This window comes from Eublepharis macularius, chromosome 7 (genome assembly GCF_028583425.1).
Source record: "Eublepharis macularius isolate TG4126 chromosome 7, MPM_Emac_v1.0, whole genome shotgun sequence".
NCBI lineage: Eukaryota > Metazoa > Chordata > Lepidosauria > Squamata > Eublepharidae > Eublepharis > Eublepharis macularius.
Window position 1 is genome coordinate 74,244,248 of NC_072796.1, and position 23,419 is coordinate 74,267,666.

At 40.6% G+C, this 23,419-nt stretch overlaps 1 protein-coding gene across 4 annotated transcripts in view; it reads left to right on the top strand.

Moving 5' to 3' along the window:
• The window catches only part of GATA6 (GATA binding protein 6), a 38,992-nt gene extending 16,043 nt beyond the window's left edge, over positions 1-22,949 (top strand). For all 4 annotated transcript variants that reach the window (XM_054985789.1, XM_054985786.1, XM_054985787.1 and 1 more), the window contains exons 4-7: positions 5,613-5,738; positions 6,967-7,054; positions 7,142-7,251; positions 21,494-22,949. In XM_054985789.1, the coding sequence (XP_054841764.1) occupies positions 5,613-5,738; positions 6,967-7,054; positions 7,142-7,251; positions 21,494-21,661 (492 nt within the window). In that variant the 3' untranslated portion in view covers positions 21,662-22,949. The remainder of the gene's footprint in view (positions 1-5,612; positions 5,739-6,966; positions 7,055-7,141; positions 7,252-21,493) is intronic.
• Positions 22,950-23,419: the final 470 nt, after the last annotated feature.

The following is a 23,419-nucleotide window of genomic DNA, read 5'->3' on the forward strand; positions in this document are numbered from 1 at the left end:
GAATTCATTAAACCATATATAAATTACTGGAATCAGACAAATACACTAACCAATATATAACAAAAGGTTTTACAACGTATTTCACAGACTATAGCAATATATATGTGTGTTTTGTTATAAGTGGCATTTTTTTGGTTTGTAAATGTATTAAGTTTACAGTTTTTTAAAAAACTGATTGGATTAGGTGGCACCGTCACAAACCATGTACTCATTGGTCAGGATTCAAAGAGTGGTGAAACTGGTTCTGCAAGATGGGAAGCTTTAGACTTCTTAGCCAGTAGCTCCCAATGTGATATGGAAAAAGGCTTTTGAAACAGATGAGTGTTTCAAAAGAAAGAGAGTCAGTTGTTTAGTGAAAAAAATGGTGTTTAGAAATGTATTTTAAATGTTCCATGACAAGTTTCCAAAGAAACTCAGTAACACTTTGGATCCAGGCTAGTAAGTTTAGGATTGGGTTGAAACTACAGGGAATTGAATTCATAAGCACATCAATTTGGAAACAAATTGTATCTGTATTGTTCGTATCTGATGAAGTAAGCATTGACTCCTGCAAGTTTATACCCTGGAAAATGATGTAGGTTGGACTACTGGATTTGAATTTTGTTAATACAGCTGCTCACCTGAAACAATTTGGAAATGGGTGGGCCTAAGTGATTCCCATGTTGGCTCCTCATGTAAATATTTAGGGTGGGGATAAGCCTGTCTGTACTTTGGTATAGACAATGGTTGTCTGCTTCCAGCGAAAGGACATGACTGTAGTTATGTTGACAAACATTCTTTCCCAGATCTTAAGGCCTATGAGAAGCGCGAATTGCCTAGACTAGCCTGAGCTAAGCTATTAGAGCTTAGAAGGTAAGCAGGGTCAGCCATGGTAGTACTTGGATGGGAGACCACCAAGGAAGATCAGGGTCACTATGCAGAGGCAGGCAAAACAACCTCCCTCATCTCATGGTGAAAACACCATTATTATTATTTAAGGACTACAGACATGCTCTTTTAAATAAAAAGACAATTAAGACTCTCAGCCCTTTCAACTATGCCATGAGATTTTAGGCCTGGATTTTCAGGAATTCAAAGTATGTTAGTGTACAGAAAGTTTAGAAACTACCAATTCCCTAGAATGAAGCAATTTCTGAAAAACAGCTCCGACATTCCTGATCATTTCTATTCTGGAACAATTTTTATTTGTTTACCCAGGAAGCAAGTAAATCCCATATACTGCCTGTTATAACCCGTGATCCACGCCTTTCTCTTGTTATCTTCTTTTATACCACTTTACCAATTAGAAGTCCCTCAGGCCGGAGAGTTGTGAACTCCTTCCCCTTCCACATCCTCCTTTTATTTGGCTATACCAGGTCCACTGTCTAGCTTAGCTATGTGAGGCACAATTGATTTCTCTTATTTAGTATGTCTTCTTTTACGCAGACAGGATTCCCTAATCCTGTATCAGAGAGCAGAGCAGCTACAACTCCAGTCCCTTTTTTGCTGGATCGTACAGAGTGTATATGAGTTGAGGATATATGAGCTGAAGATATAACAAGTCACATATAACAAAACACGTATGCTCATTTCATTGGCAGTCGTGGTCTGTAATGCCTTCTCACTCTAATATGAAAGCTGACACAGTTACCAGAGCGGAGAGGTGTGTTATGCTTAATGGTTACAATGTTTGTTCTTTCAGCATTTCAGACTTTATTGTTTTTATTGTGGAACAGCATCAAATTTTACACAATAGTATCTCCCTGCCTATCCCTTCTCTCTCTAAAATTCCAGCTCCTCATTTTGTCTGTTGGTTGTTGACAATTAAACTCCTCAGGTTTACCCCCACCCCCAGCATTCCATTCAGGCTTTCAAATCCAACTGGTCCACACTGAACAGGGATAAAATAAGGTGGAATCTTCTCCTGTCTATCACATTCATTTGTCCATCCATTCTTTGTTGAGGGATTAAAGCAAAGAAAAAATTAAACGGTGATTTGTAAAAAGCCACGTACGCTGAAGTGATGTGCTTGCTCAATTATAATTTGTGTTCCCTAGAAGAACTTCCTAAAAAAAGTGTGTCCCATATTACTTTTCAGTAGTATAGAGAGAAATTCTACTACTATATTACATTTTAATTGTTTTATTGATGTTGGCTGTTTTATAATTAGTAACATGCTATTAGAGAAAGGCAGATTAAAAATAAAATAAAATTAATGTGAACCTGTGTAGAAATTCAGATGATCAGGAGGTGGGAGAAGGAAAGGGGGAAAGGATACTCTAGTCTTTTAACTCCTCCTTCCTTGACTGATTCTTTGACTGAAGGGAGAGACAAAGAACGGGCAAAATAATTTTTTTTAAAGTTCTTTGACCTCTTGCAGGATTCTACCCTTTTCAATCTAGAGGTGACATATGTGGGGGACTTTAGCTCACAGAAGGCCTACTTCGCTTTCAGCCTCATTGTCCCTCAACATAGCTGTCAAGGGGAGTGATTTGCAGTTCCTTGTGTTGGCTGTACAATCATCTAGCCAATCCTTGTTTACAATGAAGTGTGCTTCATGATCTACTCTCACTCTTCATACATATTTCCTGATGGCAGAGAGATGTACGCAAGGGAAACACATGGCCAGAACTACTTTTTGCAGAAAGATAAAAATTTTCCCCTAAAAGGGTCCAAGGCAGCTGACAAAGACTAAAAACGTAACATATTACTCTATAGTACCAACTTTATTATACGTTAAGATCACACTAATAGATTAGTGCTGCAATGTGGCTTTCTCTCCTCTTAGGTCTCCAGTATCTGTATAGTGGCCTTCTATTTTGCTGTTGCATACAGTTATAATACCTTGTGTACTTATCTCTTTATGAAACCTGTGACTTAGCTTTCCAGTTAAAACAGTTCTCAGTGAAACATGCATAGTAACCCTAAAACAAGTTTTTAAAATCCTAATTAAAAGAGCACACATACATAACAGAACACACAGAACACACAGAAGCAGCAGCATAAACTTAATCAGTCAATCAACTGATTTTCTCCACCTCAGTTAATGATTTGGTGTCAGAAGGCTGCTCATAAACGTTACATCCCAAACTGATAGAAATAGGTAAAAAACTGAGGGTACTTATAATATAGTTAATTTTTATTTTTAAAAATCATGCACTATTCTTCATTAATCTTATTTCATTTATGCAGTAATACATGCTTATTTATCTAGCCTGTGTCATTTTCTCTAGTCTGTACAAGGACAAGCACTCAAACAAATCTCTCAAGGTATACAATGCTACTTTTAAAACCACACTTTCCTCATCAGATCAGTGACACAGTCTCAATCCAAACAGCTTCCCAAAGTTAATCACTGTTGGGATTTTGCAACTGATTATCTACCTGATTTCATTAAGTAAGGTGTAATCTCATTAGGAGGAATAAAATTAACTAACTGCTCCCCCACCAGCTCTCTCCCTGCCCCACTCCTTCCTGCTTATCTTGTAGAGGTTGCAAGAAAATCTGATTTCCTATGGAAGCAAATGATTTTATGGTGCTCCATAAAAATATGTCTCTATATTCAAATAAGAAGATGAAGTATATTATTTCATCCGTAAGTCGTATAAGAAAGAGAACATGAACATGATATGTATAGTACTGAACTGTCCCTCTGTAGAAATAATTTGCCATTTTATTGATAATTTTCCAACATTAACTCCAAAATTTAAAAAAATGTTGCTTTTAACTATGTGTAGCTGAGAAGTATAATGGATGACATAGCTGCATCCTTATGGCATCTTGAATGTAAGCAGCAACAATAACAAAATTATCAGCAGAGATCTTGCTAAGCAATTTTAAAATGTTTCTCTGGGACTGAGTAGTCATTTGAGTCTGTTGTAGCAAAAATAAACAGGACCCTTGTGGTGCTTTATTGCTCGTGAAAACTTTCATGAACAAGAACTCCCTCATCCTCCACTTTATACACATTTTAAAATATGTATAATTCAGGGCCAGATCCTATCTATCCACTACTTTAAAAGGACTAGTTAAAATTGGTTGGAAGAGAACAGGAAAAAGGCTGGACACTAATGTATTTGCTTAATGTTCTTCCTACAGAAATATAGCAAAATGTAATTTTGCTCAATTGAACCAAAGTAAGTTGATTGAATCAAGGGGAATTTAGGTGTGAACTCTATCATATCCACTATTTTATATTTTTACAACTCGCATGTTATTGCTGGTTTGTTTGTGTTAATAATTCCCAATTTTATTTTACATATACGTAACCTGAACGTTAATTTGCCTCTAGCATTATCATTTCCGATATGAACAAATAATGGACAAATCTGTATAAAAATATTAAAACATTGGTCAGTTCGCTGCAGAGCCATTTGAATATTTGGCAGTCCTTATGAGTCCTATCCCTAAAATCAGAGGTGCTAGAAACATTTTTAAACAACATTATCCTTAGAATCCTGGAGTAGCCATTAAATATCTCTAGCACAGTGACTGGGCAACTGATTTCCTTCAGTGTAGAAGGATATGTACACACTTAAGTGCAAATGTACCTTGCAATTTCGAGTGGTAAAAGTAGAGATACAAAAAAAATTTTATTTGATTTTGAATAATACTGAAGATGTTCTTTTTTGTTGTTCATGTGCCAGTTGTTTCTGAAGAACCAGTGGTTAATAAATATTACTAGCAAGCAAAAGCAATAGTTGCAAAAGGAAGATGGAATCTTGGTTAATTCGTTCTTGCTTGTGGGTCATTATTTAAAATCTTGGATGGGAAGAGTACAACTATTTGGAACAGTTTTCTGTGCAAATTGGTTACATTTGTAAAACTAAGGTTGGTCACTGATTCTTTTTTAATGTTGCAATCCTTATGCAAAAGAACAGATTTATGATGTAGCTGGAATTCCTTGCCAGTGATTAATGTAAAAAAGATCATTTGCTACAGGAAATTTTACAACCCCTTCACCTTCATTTCACGTGTTTATGGAGACTGGCTTCACTTATGATCTATGGTCTGCCGTTGTAAAGTTCTTTGTTGTACGGTTATTTCTGATGTAAAGTTGCTTCATCTTGGCTCCAAACCCCACTGAAAAGTGTCATAAATGACTTGTTTATACTTGTGGTCTTTCTGCTATACACCAACTTACTGATACTCCTTCCACCCCAACTATACAAAGAAGAAAGCCCAGTTCTGCAAAGCAACTTGGAATGTTATTTCCCCCCCATAACTCTTGCAGAATGGGTGGAAGTTGATTAAAATTGCAGTCCGATGCACACTTATTTGGATGAAAATCCCTGTGAATCCAATGTGAGTTACTTCTTAGTAAATGTGCAGTGAATTGCATGTCACAATATTCAGATTTTCCCAAACCAACTGTGCAATCTTATGCAGAATTGCTAGAGTCTAAGCCCACTGAAAGCCATGAACACACTGGAGTAATTGCACTTTTTGGAAAAACTGGGCACCATTTCAGTTCTCCAATAAGGATCTTCTATAAAGAAAGCAATTAGCTTCCTTGTACTTAGAGAGAGCAGGTATGAAAGTAAGCAGTAGGCCAGTAGATACATTTCTGCAGCAATTATTCACTTGCTTTAATTTAATTTGGCCCTGTTGTCTTTTCCCACACTTGCCTCTAGCCTTCTTCAAGACGACTGGGTTTGTCTTGTGCAAACTGTCACACTACAACCACCACCCTCTGGCGCAGAAATGCAGAAGGAGAGCCTGTTTGCAATGCCTGTGGCCTCTACATGAAACTTCATGGGGTATGTGGCTATTGTAGTATTATCAGTAGCTATTTTAGTCTTTGCTTGATGTATGTTTAATAGGCACTTGGCCCTGCAGCCATTCCTCAGATGCAATGTGCATTAAGTTCCATAGGTGATTCATGTCACACTCTGCTAGAGAGTTTAGGGAGAAAGGGAGGGACATTCTTATGTTGCATGCAAGCCCACAGTTGTACTCAGCAGTTATCTGGGAGAATGTCACTGGAGAAATCTACAGCATTACAAGTTGTCAAGATCCAAGGAAATCACTCATACGTGTATTTAGCGCTCCAAGAAAATATTTAAAAATGACGGCTTATGTTGGTTTGCTGCTACTGCACGTAATTATATATTAGGCTGATGAGAAGTGTGAGTAAGGAAAGGACACTGGGACTGAAGACTACTACAACTACTTCCTTAACACTGCCAATCTCTGGGTGATCAGTTTCTCAGAGCAGATGACATTAATTACTTGTGTTGAATTGAAGAGACCTCTGAGTCAGCCTTTTGTACCAGCAATGTTGTCATACACAGTGCTAAACCACAATCCTATGTGGGTTGTGTGCACAAAGTGCACTGATTCAATATGCATGATATTACAGCTCCTTCTATCTAGATCCCAGAATCGTAGCCATGTTGTTGCAGCAAAAGGAAACAGGAGTTTTGAGGCACTTTTCAAGACTAAAAAATGCTATTCTAGCACAAGATTTTTTGGACTAGATTCCACTTCTTCAGATGCTGTAATAAAGTAGGCTATAGTTCTTGAACTATTGACTGAAGTTTTGTTAGTTTTTATGGTGCTACAAGAATCTAGTTATATCCCAAGAATCACAGTCACAAACCCTGACCTTAAATATAGTCCCTCAGATCCAGAGCCTTGTGTGAGCTTTTGTGAACATATGAGGGTTTGCACATGTGGGATTCTTCAATGGAAAGTATAGGTCTACATGTATATGGTAGGACAAAGTGTGTTTGTGGCACTGATGTCCAAAATAATCATATGATCTGATCTTACGGTTTCTCCTTTGTATAGTCAAATAGATATGAATCTTACTTAAGGGACTACTAAAGAAATGTGTGATTTAGTATAAATAATGACTATATAACACATTAAACATAATACTCTAAAGCTGTTTGTTTTAATACATTTTGTTTATAGCAAATGGCTATAATGAAGCTATATCTACCCTCAGAGGATTTTTTTTTTAATTGTGGCATTCTCTTTCAGGTGCCCCGACCCTTGGCTATGAAAAAGGAGGGAATTCAAACCAGGAAACGGAAACCAAAGAACATAAATAAGACAAAGTCATGCTCTGGTAAATATAATCAGAAGTTTTGCTAAGAGACAGAGATTTGTTCATACATAGAACATACAGTTCTAACTTGGTTTGCTCCTGTTACAGGTAATAATAGCAATAATACAGTTCCTATGACTCCAACTTCCACGTCTTCTACGAACTCAGATGACTGTAGCAAAAATGCTTCCCCTAGTACACAAACCACAGCCTCAGGGGTAAGTAATAAAATGGTATCTATACCTGTAAGCCAGTGGATTGCCGTGGTGTACATTATCTCTCTTTTTATCTTATCTAACAGAACAGTAATCTAAATAAACTTCTTAGTTTGTTAGCTGATACTGGAGAGGGAATTTCTGAGGAAACTACATATAAGTGCAAACACAATTTAAAACTCAAGCACTTTACAAACATCTTTATTAAGATGTATATGTAAGATTTATCTTTCATTTGTATAGTATTGTTTTATATTATAATTACTAAGTTGTGGACATTGGCCCAGACCCAGAATGGGGTGATGACATGTCCAAACAATTTTCCATAGATAGATGATCCCCTTCACATGTATTGTGGGGTGCAAAATCTTCTTTACCTTACAGCCAATGCAGACATACATCAGCAGGTAGTAGCTACCCTGTGGAACTCCTTCTTGCTGTTTGGAATGAATAGGAAATCTTTCACACCTTGCCAGTCATATATATGGTATGGTGATGAATGAGTTTAGAAGCATTTTTTGAAACAGACTTTTTTCTTTCAAGTTCACTCTAATGCTTAGGTGGTTGAGTGCATCTAATCACTAATGCATAGGTGATTACAGAGCAATCCTAAACTGAGTTATACCACTCTAAGATACAAGGGTTGTGTTGGGCTGTTCATACTGCATATATTTAATAGAGATCATTTTTAGTATGGGAATAAAACTACTTTAGAAATGTCAGTGGATAAAATAATATCTCATGACCTGGATAGCCTCACCTCATCACATCTGGGAAGCTAAGCTTGGAGAGCCAGTTTAGTGTAGTGGTTAAGAGTAGAGATGGGCACGATCCAAAAAAATTAACCATCAAGCTGATCGTGGATCGTCGCCGGCAACGATTCCGATTTAACGACCCGCACTGAGCATCTCCTGTTCCCAATCCGTGGATCGTGGAGGCAAAAGCGGAGGGGCGCCCCACTGTTCCCAGCGATACAGGAACGGTGGGTGATGCCAGCGGCATCTGTGTTTGTGTTTGGCCATCTGTGTTTGGCCATCAGAGCTGCATATCAGGGTTTGCAGGGATGAGATTGGAGTGCCCATGGCTACAGAACACCCCTTCCCCCTCCCTCCCCTGGGTGTCTTCTCCCAACTCATGACTGCTTTGCTGCTCCATGGTTGGAAGGAAGCCCTGCTGATCAAGGAAAGCTGGGCTTCCATTCGGGTTTCCAGGGTGGCAGAAGGAGGGCAAACAGAGCTCAGGAATTCCCCTGGCTCTGTTGCCAGGGGAATAGATTGCTGGCGCCTGAGTGTCTGGATCCCCGATCCGAGCCCGATTGCCCCAATCCAGGCCCCTCCTGATTGCTGGATCGTTGGCCATGGACGATAACGATCCGCCGGATCATGATCGCGTGATCGCCATTATCGTGGTTTTTTTTTTAAATCATAATGCGGATCATGCCCATCTCTAGTTAAGAGCATGGGACTCTAATCTGGAGAACCAGGTTTGATTCTCCACTTCTCCACTTGAAGCCAGCTTGGCTAGTCACAGCTCTCTGGAGCTCTCTCAGCCCCCCTCACCTCACAGAGTGTTTGTTGTGGGGATGATAATAACATATTTTGTAAACTGCTCTGGGTGGGCATTAAGTTGTCCTGAAAGGCAGTATATAAATCAAATGTTATCATTATTATAAGCAGGGTCAGCCCGGATTAGTACTTGGATGGGAGACCATAAGGGAAGTCCAGAGTCACTACGCACAGGCGACAAATCATCTCTGTTTGTCTTGTCTTGAAAACTGTATGGTTTTTTTTAAAACTTGACATCACTTTGCATACAATCCTTGAATTTAGACTCTCCTGTCTTTGTTTTATGATCCAACTCCTTCATTTGTTTGACTGCTCAAAGATGCAGTTTGGGAAAATATCCTTTTGAAAATGTTATTATGTATTGACATTTATTATAATGCTAATAAATTGGATTAGAATAGGCTAGCCTTTGTAGCCCTGTTTGTACTTGATGCCTTCTGAACCAAAATAACTATGCTGTCTCTCAAAAACTGAGATTAATGAGAGTACATATTGGCGGGGGACTTATAATGCCCCTGTGCAAAGCTTTATACCCATATATAATGACAATAATAACCCAACATAGTATGTTAAGCCTACTTGTGCCTCTACGAAGATATAGTCTTAAGTATTCCTACTCGGATGGATTTTGGCGTTTACTTTGCATGTGCTTCTTCTTCTGGCATACCATTGAAAACAGCAGGATTCACTTCTAAGTATGTAGGTTCAGAATTGAAAATGCAATGCTAAACACACACGTTCTGTTGAAATATGACTTAGTGCTATTTGGCATTTTATTTAACACTATGAGTGTTTGTTTGTGGAAAATGTGTGAAGGAAAGAGATGCTTATCTCTAAACATGCACCAGAGAGTCACAGACAATTATAGCTTCCTAGCATGTGTTTATCTTTCCCCAAGTATTTGGGAAGAAGTGTATATGTGAATTTTTTCTCTTCATACTTTAGAATGGTAACCATGTTAGTTGGTTGCAGCAAAACAAAAATGAGCTCTGTGGTGTCTTAAGATGTCTTTTAGACTTTATTTCTATGACACTTTTCTCTCCAAAGGGACCCAAAACAACTTACAGAAATTTCCAGAACAAACCAAATTAAACTATATAATTTAAATAAGCCAGATAACAGACAAAACAAACGCATCCTGTTCAGGTCCTCATTCATTAGGCTGGCTGTGAGCCTCCAGCCAAGAAGGCTTTGTCTCTTGCTCAAGGGCTTTGCACCTCCAGCTGCACTGTCCCCCGCCTCAGCCCAAAACAGGAAGGAGACAGAAACTCAATGAGATGTTATGCAGCTGGCAAGATTTTCTCACAAAATGTCTTCCCTTAACTATGAGAGGTGCTTCAAGACACCTTTTTGTTCATACTTCATGTACATCTACCAAGGCAAACACCAGTCGAAAACTGGCATATGCTATACTCTGCATAGAGCAAGAAATGTGAGGCAGTTCCTAGGGTGCTTGGTAATTTTTATATAACAGCAAACATCATATCTGAAGAGAAGTTCTAAAAAGATCTCTAATACTGCTGAGGTACACATAATATTTAGAAATACACTGAATGATGGGGTGATGATATGACTGAGGCTAGGCAAGATTGTGAGAAAGACAATGAAAACCACTGGTGAATAAGTGGGTGTGTACAAAATAAGCTTAAAAAGAAAAGTATTTTGGATCATGCCTTTAAAAAAGGTCCAGGAAAATAGCCAGAATGAAAAGCATTATGAAAACCTTGTCTTAATGATCACCCTTGACAATAATTAACGTTGCTGTCAAGTTTAGTACTAGTTGTTTGAGGTACTAAGGGCAGCTGGACATGTTAGGAAGTATGGAAACTGTGAAAGTAATAGAACACTAAATAATAAATGTATAATAAAATAATAAATTTAATATATCAATTGATTCAGTTTTCCCCAATATTTTAACATTAATTTTTGATATTAATTGTATAAATAATTAAACAGTTAAACAAAAATATAAGTTATAGGTTAAGTAGTACTATACCAATATTTAACTTCCCAATTATAACAACATACAAGGCAAAAGGAGAAGTTTCATCATGAATTTTATCATTCCAAAACATAATAAATAATGACTAACACACACATCATGGTCACATTATGAGAAGACATGATTCTCTGGAAAAGTCAATAATGCTAGGAAAAGTGGAAGGCAGTAGGAAAAGAGGAAGACCTAAAACGAGATGGCTTGACTCAATAAAAGAAGCCACATCCTCCTTTTTGCAGGATCTGAGCAAGTCTGTTAATGATAGGATGTTTTGGAGGTCTTCCCTTCACAGGATCACCATACGTTGGAGGCAATTTGATGGCACATAACACACACACAACACTCAACAAATTTATCTGACATATGCCATCTAGATATATTGATTTATTTGTTAAAATATTTTATTCTTAACTTTCTGACCAATCTCTAGTCAGTTTAGAATAAATGAGACGAAACACAACAGTTCAGTATAAAGCAAAAGCTCTCAGGGTCTTGATGCCACAGCCTGAACTGCTTAAGGAAATACAAAAGCTTCCGGAGACAGAACAATTTGTATCTGTCTCTTGTTTTCCCAGTCAGTGCATAAAATTTGAAAACAATAGATGTATGTGTAGACAACTCTTTAACTGTGTATGTTTAGAACCCAATGGGGCCAGGATTTCAAGCACATGCATTTAAAAATGTTTGGATGTGCAACTGTTATTTCCATACTTTACATATTTTCTGTGAAAAATATTGATGTAACATTGGTGTTTCCGTCAGCCGCTGTGTGGTTCTTCTAACTCACAATGTTTGTTAACATAAGTTATGTGAAAATGAGTTCATGCAGTCATACCATGCCCTAAACTGGGCTGTAGAAAGGAAATGGATGATGTTTCCCATTGAAATCCGTGTGGCCCATGAGTGAGCAAGTGGCTGCTTGCTTGCCTAGTTCCCATTAGTAAGCTGCTGCCTGCAGTGACAGCTTCCCATCACTTCATGGTAATTCTGAGTCTGACCTTGTTGCATCCTAGCATATTTTCCAGGGTTGTTCTGAAGACAGATATGAAAAACAGTGAATGCACAAAAATGTTCTTGAAATTATAATACTAAAAAGGTCCAACAATCATGTTAGGTGGAAATGTTGCTAACCTACCACCCATCCATTCCACATTTAGTGATTGCATGGTTTTTGTTTTGTGTTGATAAAATTCTTTGCACTCGGGAAAAGTGTAACTTGACCCAGATTAAAAAATATGTTAGGGACTGAACATGAAGAAATTTAAAATGCTGTTCCTTTCAGTACATGGAACTGTTGTTAATGAATTGGACAAAGCAGATTCTTTTACTGGTAGAGGGATGATTTATTATTATGCCTTTCTGGACAATAAGCCAAAGCATTCCTAGCAATGAGGAAACTGAAGGGAAATGTGATTCAACTGAATTCATATTGTCAACAATCTTATTCGGCCCAAACTCATTTTAATTTCTTTTAAAGGTAAAACATTCAGAGCTGATAATTAGGCCACTATCCAGCCTTTAGGTGCTCGGAAGATTGGGTACATTGGCACTACATGCATAAGGCATGGAGGCAGGAAACTGGTGCTCAAAGACAGGAAAAAGGGATACCTCAGCACAGTGCCACACTGCTAGTCCATCTCTCTTGCCATTCTCTTGCCATTCCACCAATGACACTTAATGGTATATTCTAAGTCTCTGTATTCAGATTGCAATGATAACCATATTAAGTTAAAATGTGCATGAACCCAACTTTTTGCTAGATTTTGTGCTTTCTTCCCCCTCCTCTCCTTCCCTTCTTGTGTGGGAAGTCTCTTCAATGAAAGTCTCTGCATTAAATCCACAGTGAGAACAAGAAAGAAGAAGGAAAAAAGGAAAGGCAGAAGATAAAAAGAAACCAAATATTAAAGTGCAAAGAACCCAAAACAATGAAAATAATACCTCTCCCAAACTAAATGTGCCCCCCTTACTGATCAGTCCCCAGAAGAATAGTAGAAATGATGAAATAATCAGACCTGTTTTTGAGAAGTACCATCTAGTTGTGATCTATCCAGCTGGTGCCCAGCATAATCCAAGAAAGATGTCTTTCTCTAGACAGGAGGAGCAGCAGCCGCAGCACCCATGTGAAACAAAATGGCCAACTAAATAGACAGTTGCCATTTAAAATTTCCCTCCCCTCCATGAAACACTGTGGAACTGGCCAAGGCCATTTGATTGGTTCCAGGGCTCAGGATGGCTGGGAGAAATGTTGTTTCCAAGGGAATAGGGAGAAACGTTTTTTTTTAAAAATTGAAGTAATATTCTTCAGCTGGAGCCAGTTTACTGTTCAAAGGCTACAATCCTGAAAACAGCGTAATAAGATCTAGATACCCAATGGACATTTTGACACATTTTTTAAAGCAACACACATCTCTAGAACTAGGTGCTTTTAATGTTTTTTTCTGTTTTGACATGTTAATACATGTTCTCTGCTTTTTCAAGCACTGAGAAATTCAAAGACAAGGAGTCTCTTGGGTTGGTTCCCTTTAAAGGAGAGACTACTGAAATATTATGACATTTCTGTAATATTCAGGGACAGGTTCAGGGGAGAACCATGTATTTTACTTCTTGTATGTCGTCCTCTTCAGCAATTGATTGCCCTACTCTTTAGACTTGAGAGCAGGAATCTTTGTTGAGTTCCTCAGGAATTTTGTGAGAATGTAGTCAGTATCACCTCAAAATAGTTTTTTTGTTTTATTCCAGTTGCCAAAGAAAGGGTTTACTCCAGGTGCAGCCATAGGGAGAGATTTCTGAGCATAGTGGCATAGGGTTGCCAGTCTGCTGCTGGGGGTGGGGGATCCTCTGCTCCCACCCTCCACCCCTTGCCCCTGCTTACCTGGCTGGTGGGGGGAACATGCCACCTGGGGTGTGCTCCTGGGTGGCATGGTGCACTCTAGTGCATGGTAGTAGCCCAATTTGGGCCTAAAGTGGGCCACTGTGGCATGCAGGAGTGTTCCTGTGCTCCACAGCAGCCCAATACAGGCCTGATTTGGCCCCCTGCGGAGAGCAGGAGCGCTCCCAGGGCAGCATGTTACCCGAGTGATGATGTCATTTCCTAGAAGTGACATCATCATGTGGGCCAGGAGCACAGACAGAGAAAGATGAAGGTAGGTGCCAGGTCTTCAACTTCCCGCCTGGCGGGGTTGGGGGACCTGGCAACCCTAGTGATGTAAGAAAGGCTGTATCGATGACAAAGCCAAGACACACAGCTGTGATGCACCTGCCCAGGATATGAGCAATGATTTGCTAGTTCTGTTCCATTTAAGACTTTTTGGATTTTATCCCCAAGACTCAACAAGAAAGTAGACATTGGAAGACCATTGGGCACCCCTGGGTCCCTTCAGTTGGAGGCTAATGCTAGTTACTAAGTGTGAATAACATACTTGGCTTTTTACTGCCCCAGCTAGGATTGCCTGCTCCCACCCTCCATCCCCTGCCCTCGCTTACCTGGCTGGCAGGGGAAAAGGCAGGTCAATTACCTCCAGGGAGTGCTCCTGGGCAGTGAGGGGTGCTCCTGCGTGCTGCGGTGGGCCAATTTCAGCCTGAAATGAGTCGATATTAGCCCTCTGTGGAGCACAGGAGCACTCCAGGGCTCATCACACCTCCCCAGTTGCTCTCCTGCAGTGGGCTGATTTTGGCCCTTATCAGGCCCGATTTAGCCTGAAAGAAGCCTAAATCACCTGCTGCAGAGCACAGGAGCACTCTAGGATTCGTTGCATTGCCCTGGGAGTGCTCCCACGCTCCACAGTGGGCTGAAATCAGCCTGCAGCTGAGCATGGGAGCACTTCCAGGGTGGCAGGTGGCCTGTGCGATGACATCCCTTCCTGGAAGTGACATCATTGTGTAGCCCTGGGAAAATGCCCGAGGACAACTTTATGGTGAATGCCAGGTCTCCCACCTCCCGCCTGGATAACATTCAGGCGGATTTACTACTACTCCGTTTCAAGTTACTGCTTTGAAATATACTTCTTTGAATAAGAAGAAGCCCCTTTTTTGAACTGCTGTAAGAAACTCATTGGCACTTTGGTAATGACTATACTGTCATATAGACTGGTGTACTGGGACATTTGGTCTTGTATTCATTTCCAGATTTACTGGTTATGTAACTGTTTATTTAAGAATGTGGATTCTGGTTGCCTTGTATTTTTGACAAATTGGTACTAGTAACAATATCTGTGTGTTAACTCTAGAAAGGACTGACTGTGGTATATGTAATTGGAATAATATTTTGTATATATATGATTGATTGCACCTTTGCACCTTTACATTTTAGTAAATTGTTATATTTTTGAAATTTAAGAGGAGAGCTTTTTTGTCTTGGGACCTTACGTTTTCTCCTTTGAGTGCCTCTATTTGCTCACCTGGGTAAGGGAACCTGGCAACCCTAGCCCCAGCTGAGAACAAGAATGCCAAAAGCAGTAAAAAGAGGGTGTACAGAGTATATTTTTCTCTGCACACATTGTAGGGCACCTTTTTTAAAGCTATTCTTTGTAGCTGGGCAGTGAAATTCTTGCTCTTGCTTGGCAACTTCAATGGGTATAAACTGTATCTACTCTGGACCAACAAAATAAATTAGTTGTAAAAACACTGCAATCCTTTATAAAGCCTTGGGATCCAGCAAGTATACACACGCTGCTGCTGTCTTGCTGTTTTTCCATTCCAGCTTCTTCTTATCACTTGTCACAAGGTCAGCTTCTGGAATTCACACTGATATTATGTTTTGAATCTCCACCAGAGGTTGTCATGTTGCCCAGACCAATGTCTGTCACACACAGCTGCACTCTCTGCAGTGCTTGGTGCCACTGATAAAAGCCACTCACATGTTTTCCTTGAACCTAAAATAGGGTTTGGTGCCAGACCTTCAAGCAGTACAATTATAAAATGAATCTTAGCAGCATGAGAACCTGTGCCATAAATAAATCATTGTGAAAATGCAGTGAAAGATTAGGCGAGCTTTGGCTTGTGTATGAAAGACCTGACATTGTATTAGTAGTTGTGTGGAATAAGGTTAGAATTCTTCCTAAAATCATTTCTGCTATATCTGTTCCTGAAGCAGAGATTGTGCCTACCCATCTAATACCCCGAGTATGTAACAGATCTCTCGATAGAGAGAATAGTAGGTATAATCTTTTTAGTAGGTATAATCTTTTCCTAGACCCTTTCCCTAACTTATGCAGGTTTTGTAATCTGGCCAAGTGATGGAATATCAATCTGCAATTTGACTTCCCTGCAGTCTTTCCAAGGATAATGTACAGACCAGCAGGGCTCTTTTCTATTGTCCTGTGTGACAATGAAAGCTGATCCCTATTTTGTATTTAGTCCATTATGGACAAAATGTTCCATGGAGTGACTTTGATCCACTCTCAGCCTAACTCACGAGGTTGTTGTGAGGATAATATAGAGGCAAGGAAAATGATGAAAGCTGTTTTAGGTCCCCATTGTGAAGAAAGACAGTATATAAATGAAGTAAATTAGGTAAGATAGGGGGCAGACAAAAATAAGTTGTTTAGTAGGAAAGAAGGACATAGGGAAAGGTGAGCATATGGAGGCTGCCAGGAGGAGGGGGGAAAGGAAACGTGTTCAGAAGGCAACACAAGGGAAAGTGAAGTAACCCCTGCAAATCTGAAGAAATAAGGCAGACAAAGGTTGGGGGGGTGGGGAGAAGGAAACAGGAAAAGGGGAGAGGCTGTGGGGACAGCCAAGGATGATAAAGAGGGGAGGAGGAAACGAGATGCCCCCTGCAAGTTCTTGTGGGTCCTCTGCTTATTATTCCTACCAGGCATGCTGCAATGAGCCCCTACTGAGATCCAGATTAAGAATGCGCAAGGGCTTATGCTAAGGCCCTAAAAAGACACAGGCCAGAGAGGTGGAACTTTATATTTTCAGAGGTATTAATGACAATAATATAATTTTAAAGGAATGTTTCTAATTTCAGTTCATGGCTGCTACATTGTTCAAAAGTCACAAACCTGCAGCAATATAACCAGAAGGGAAACTGGAGATGCTGGGCTGCACCCTTGTTGTAAAATTATCTTCTTACTTGAAAAATGGTAAAATGTTATTGGAAGTCCATGTGTTCCTCAGTGTTTCCCCAGCAGTCCCCAGGGAGATCCATCAAGTACTGCTACTTTGCTTCCCAACTTGTTTGGTAATTTTGAGATAAACTGAAGGATATTTCAGCTTTTGTCTATGAAAATTGCTTACTTGGCACAGATCCAGAGTGTGAAGCCAGAAAGCAATTTGCTTTTGTCTCAAATAAATGAATCAGAAAGGAGCATTCTTCGCCTAAAATATGATGGGTGTTTTCAGTGGTTAAACACGGGGGATGCCAGCATCTTTAATGTTCAAAGTATGTCCGGGTTTTTTTGGACAGTTTAAATTCAGCATTAGAAAGAACCAAAATGATGTCATCTATTAAGCTCTTATTACCAAAATGTTACCATTTTCAGTATTGGACGTTTGCAAAAACTACTCTGTATTTGATAGACTCAGGATGGATTTATGGAAAACATTTTCTTTTCTTTGGCATTTTAAAATGTCTCATTCTTATTGATTTCTAGCAACTCCTGTGGGAGCTTTTGGCATTTTGTGTTTCTATAGATAGAAGATGTTCATGGAACTTTAAGACAGGTGGGAGGGGGCATCACAGAAGCCCACTGCTGAGAAAGCATAAGAAACTTGGAACACTTGGGAGATTCCCATACTGTAGCACCTTTCCATGCCAGTTTTACTCTTCCCAAAACCGTGGTGGTTAATGTGGTTTTAAGCTTTGTTATTAGCTCCCCCCATTTTTGGATTAGGTCATCTTTCTTTGCTTTGGGAGCACAGGAAAAAGAGGCACCCAAGTAGCTTCCACAACACTGTAGTGTGAGATCCAAATCCAGGGCCAAACTAGATGTCACGGTGGCAGCCATTTTGTTATTCTTGTGTCTCCCTCCTCTGTCAATGTATAAGATGCTGTGGGATCTGAAGGGCCCCATCAATGACAGCAGCAGAACCCTTTCCCTCCCAGTCTAAATATCCATTTCCTGAAATGCTTTCTCTAAGCCCAGCTAATTTCCAATATCAGAAATGGGTTGGAGGGGAGTGCTGCTGCAAGCGGGGAAGGCAGGAGAGGAGGGAAGGCTAAGCTCCAGTTTTGATGTTAAAATTTGACCTCACTCACCCACTTAAGTGTGAATAGGGCAGGCACTAGCAGAACCCCCACAAAGACATCCAGGTCTTATCTTTTCAAACAACTTAATTTGATTTCTCTATTATTAGAATTACTGAGTTTAATAGGAAACACAGTTCCAAAACACCACTCTCATTCTCTCCTAATATGGATGAAATTGTCAGGGGTTGCATTATCACTAGAGATGGGCATGAACCGGGAAAGTGGTGGTTTGTGGTTCATCATGTTGCACGAACCACGAACCAACACAAAATTGCCCGGTTCACGAACCAGTTTGTTTGGTTCGTGGTTTGTCACTTCAGGAGGTTGTAGAACAGCCCCCTTGGCAGTCAGAGATGCCAAACTCATAGAGAGTCTTCAGCAGGCTCTCCTCCAGCCAAGTTTAGCGAAGATTGGATTTCGGATGTCTGAGTTATAGACCCTCAAAGTGGGTGCCCCCTGGAATGTTCCATTATATATAATGGGAGCCATGAGTGCCAATTAACTTGCATTGGCTCCATTGAAATACATTGCAGCACCAAAAAGTTGCAATGAAAACATAGGATGGAGTTAGAGAATCTTCCTCTGAGAATGGAATAACAGCCCCTAGAGTAGAATGACAATCCCTGGGACCAGCTAAACTGTTCTGTGACTGGAATGACAGCCCTCTTGAGTGCAATGGCAGCCCTTTGGAACAGAATCTGTGCTCTGGTACTGGAATGACAGGTTGCAGAGTAGAATGACAGCCCCTGGGAGTAGCAGAAGTGTGTTGGGACTGAAAGAGGACAGTGGGCGGAGGGGACCGGGGTGGAAGAGGAAGGAGGTGATGGGAAGCGGCAGCTCCCAGCACCTCAGCCCCCAAGAGCACAACCCTGTAGGATGCCTACTGGTCCTGGGTCATGTCCTGGGAGGTTGGCTGCGTGTGGGTGACAGGCTTCTGGAGTGGGGGGTGGCCTGCCTCACTCCTCTGATGACTGGGAGGTGGTCACCCACATGCCTCCTCATAGGGGACATGGATTCTGTGGGTGGCTGTCCCTTCCTTGCGGACCTGGGAGATGGTCACCTGCTCACCTCCTCATTCGGGATTCTGTTGCTGCAGTTGGGGAAACCAATGGGTGCAGCAATCAAATGAGCTTGCCTGTATGCGTGGATTTTTGATGAGGTGGAGGTTGCATAGGTGGATGCCTGTCCATGAGGTAGGTGTTGTGCTAAGAGTAGATCTTTGGCTATGAGGTAGATGATGAGGTAGATGTGTTGTGTCATGAAGTGGGTGTCACTGTTGCACTATGAAGTCAATTTTGTGCTATGAGGTGGATCTTGGGTCATGCAGGAACACAAGTCATGAAGAGGCAGATGTGGACAGGAAAGGGTGGAAGTGACGATTCCTGAGGGGATGCAAAGGCATGGGTGGGAGATATGTGTATGTGAGAAAGAAGCAGCCACAGCCAAAATCCCACGATCACTGGGAGGGAGCAGATTTTGGGTGTTAACGCCCAGAATCCATCTCCCTTACCGGTGGGTGAGTCTTGGTGTAACAGATATGGTGAGGGGGTGTATGGTTGGGATGTCAAGGCCCTGGATGGTCTGGTGGCAAAGAATTCCCCATGGGGGGGTTCAGATCCTCCTAGAACACACCCAGCTATGGACAACCAAGTCCCTCTGCTAAGATGCAGCCAGGGGGCAACAGGCACTGGAGGACTAGGGGATGGGAGGACCCTGGGAATGGAGATTAAAATTCCCCTTGCGTGGGGTGTGTGTGTGTCTTCGCACCTGGAAAGCACTAGGAGTGGTCCAGAGCCCTGACCCACCCAGACACTTGGTGACAGAGTCTGGCAGTGGCATAGAGACTGGGGTGGGGTTGGACCCCAGGGGTCCACAAAGAAGGAAGGGTGGTCTAGAGCCTGACATTAGGTGATAAAGTCTGTCAGTGTACCTCCACCCAGGCACCTTCCTAGCTGGGAGAAGTGCTCTAAATAAAGAGTCCTCAGCCAAGGATCCCACTAGGCTTGGCCCTTAAGCCTGGAAGTGATGCAGAGACCTGTGTGGGGTCAGAGCCCTGACTCAGAGTCCTAAAGCGCCAGAATCTCAAGCACAACATTCAAATACCTCCCTCTGTGCCTAAAAACCAAACAGCAGTTCCTCCCTCTCTAGCTGCCTGCTGGAGACTGAATCCACTCACCTGAGAACTGGGGGTCATATATCCTTCTGCTCTCATAGATCAGAATGGGAGCTCTCTGGTTGGCAGCCAAAGCTGCCTATAAAGCTTTGGAGAGCTGACATTGGTGTTCCAAGGGCTGCAGAAGTCCACCCCACCATTGCCTGGGGAAGAGATTGATTGGTGCCAGGCTGTCTGCAGTGATGACCCCTAAAACAAACCAAATGAACCGCCTAAAAATCATAGTGGTTTGTTGCTGTTTGTCAGAAATGAGCTCTGATGAACCGCTGGTTCACAAACCATGCACTGGTTCGGTTCATGATGAACTTCAGTTCTTATTTTGGTTCATGCCCATCCCTAATTATCACCTTTTCTGCCCAATTGCAGACAGAAAGAAAAGTATCCCCATTTTAAAAGCCATTAAAATTCTTCCTTGCAGAGTGGGCACTAGGAGGGATAAGTTAGCGTGTGTGAATGAGGTTTCAGTCTTCTCTATCTATGCTCAAGCAGCAGATAGGAAGTCTCTTCTCTGTCTTTCTCTCATATATATAAACCATACAGTGGTTTTTCCCCCTGCAGCACAGCACAGATTTAGAAATTCTGTAATGTGAGGGGCGAGGGATGTGGAAAGCAGTATTGTGAGAAGAGGGAGGATATGGCTTACCAGGCCTATGCGCTCATTTTTTTAGAGTATGATCTGGAAAGATTGTTCCAGAGGTACAGGGGAAATTGCAAGACAGAAGGGGGAGACCTAAGGTTGGTGGAAGCTTGATGATGTTGTGTGTAAACTTAAATTAAATCCATTACAATTTGGGGGTAAACATGTAGCAAAACTCCATTGGGAAGCAACCAAAGGTTTTTAGTATATAAATATATATTGCACTTAGAGAAATACTAAGTGCTGGAAACAAAAGTAACTGGCTTACATTCAAAAACAAGGAAGATGCATAAAGACTAAAAGTAAAAGCAAACTATTTAAAAAGCTAGTGGTTACTTTTTAATTGTTGTTATTCTTTATTTTTTTTTCATTAAAGCCTTAGGGGTTTTTAGCCTCAACTGCAATTATAATCCCAAGAAATAAAATTGATTCACACACTATATGTATATTTAGACAATGTGAATAGTTTTGACATTTTCCAGATACTTGTTTGAATGGAGAAATGTTATGTGTGAACTGGTGGAATATAAAACTGGATGCAATTCATGTGCTAGCATCAGCAAATTTTCAAGCTCTGCCGTGTGCTCACAAACAGAACTTCTGTTTCCAGGCCACAATGGTTTTACTCATGTGTAGATTTATTACTCAACTCCCCCTTCTCCCTTTATCTTTGCTGCAGGCAGTCTCTTCAGTGATGACCGGCCGAGGAGAGAGTGCCAGTCCGGAGACTAGCACACTCAAATATTCAGGCCAGGAAGGGCTGTATTCAGGAGTCAGCCTGACCTCCACTGCAGAAGTTACAGCCTCCGTGAGACAGGATTCCTGGTGTGCCTTGGCTCTAGCATGAATTGGCGGTGGAGATGGATACTTACACTGGGCTGCAACCTGTAGTTGGCTACACTTTGCATTGTGTATTTTTCTTGTATCAAGCAGACCAAGAAGCAATGAAAGCGTTGGCAGGGACATCCTTGTCAGTCGTCTCAGTGCCTTGATTCTAGAGGTGTTTACTCCCAAGGTCTGATTGCCCAGATCCTCAACTATGCAAGAAAATCAGGGGAGCCTAAACCACTTCTCTTAGCTCCATCAGAGGTGCCCTTCTGCATTGTTCATAAGTCCCAGAAGTAGATCTTCACCACAGTTACCAGTGCTGCCTTGTGTATTCGAGAATGATGTATTTGTTTCACTCCCACTCAACTGACATCCAAGATTTGATTGGTGTTGAGGTTTCTTGCAGACAAAGTAGGCAAAAGCTTTCATTGTCAGGGACAGTGCCACACAGAACAGACGATGAGTGCATGGCTCATTCCGACGTGCGCACCTTGAAATGTAACAGTTTGATATGATGATCTCCTCTCCCAAGTCAGTGTTCCAGCTATAGCCTTCTTCTCACAGCATGTCCACATTTCTGAATAGCTTGTAAAAAACAAAACAGATTTTCATCTCACCCAAGGAAATAAATCACATTTGGTACACCCTTCTCAAGTTAGAACTGGCTAACAAGAACTTTTGTTTAAAGCATTTGCAAGGCCACATTATTGCTTTTCACACGTCCTATGATGGAGGATGATGGAGTTTCCTTTATTGTGACTGAACTATACAGAGTCTGTTGGAAATTGTAAACAGGGTAGCATTCAGATTTTTTTCCCCTTCCATGTATACAATAATTTTTTTATAAAGTGCAATTTGTGTTGCAGCAATCAGTGTTAAATCGTAAGCATAAGATTTAACAACAGTTTTTATATGAATGAATGGAATGAATGTAAACATTTTAACTTAATGGTACGTAAATAATTTAAAAGAAAGCTTAACTAGGCACCCCATAGGGTATTTTTTATTGCAACAAAAATGTTCTACTTCTGTGTTACTGATTATTAAAACAAAAATTTCAAGAACAAATGTTTTCTCAGGAAAAATTGACCCTAAGTGACTATCCTGTCATAAACTTTTCTATATAACTACCAATCCATCCCTACTACTTTGCCACTGAATAAAGTATGTGCTAGAAAAATACCAACGGCAGCGAAACTTTACTACCTAATTGTTTCCTATGTAAATACTTCATCAAACATTTAGGTTTCTTTAAAATATGCAATTTGTATAATGTAGCTGACCCATAGCTAGGTCAGTTTACATTTTTTAAAAAATGGGATTTCATATGGAAAGTTGTTTTCATTGAAGGTTTAAAAATAAAAGGGTTATGTGTTTTCTGTATAATGTGATTTATCTTTGTTGTGTTAGAGAAATAGAAAAGAGTCCAGTAGCACCTTTAAGACTAACCAACTTTGCTGTAGCATAAGCTTTTGAGAACCACAGTTCTCTTCATCAGATGTTGTGTTAGAGAGAGCTATACCAAGATGCATCTACATGCAGGTTGGAAGAATGAGGTAAGGATCAAAAGAACATACAGGCTTCTAGTGTCCATGATACAAACAGTGTTAACCTGCTTTGTTCTCTAATCTCTTCCCATCATCAGTACCACTGACAAGATTTTTCAGACCATTGTGGACCAGTCTGCAGAGCGGATTTAAGCCACCTGCCTCTTTTTCACTAACTTCCTATATTTCTGTTTTTGTGATATTGTGTTGTATGAATAATACCGAAGCTT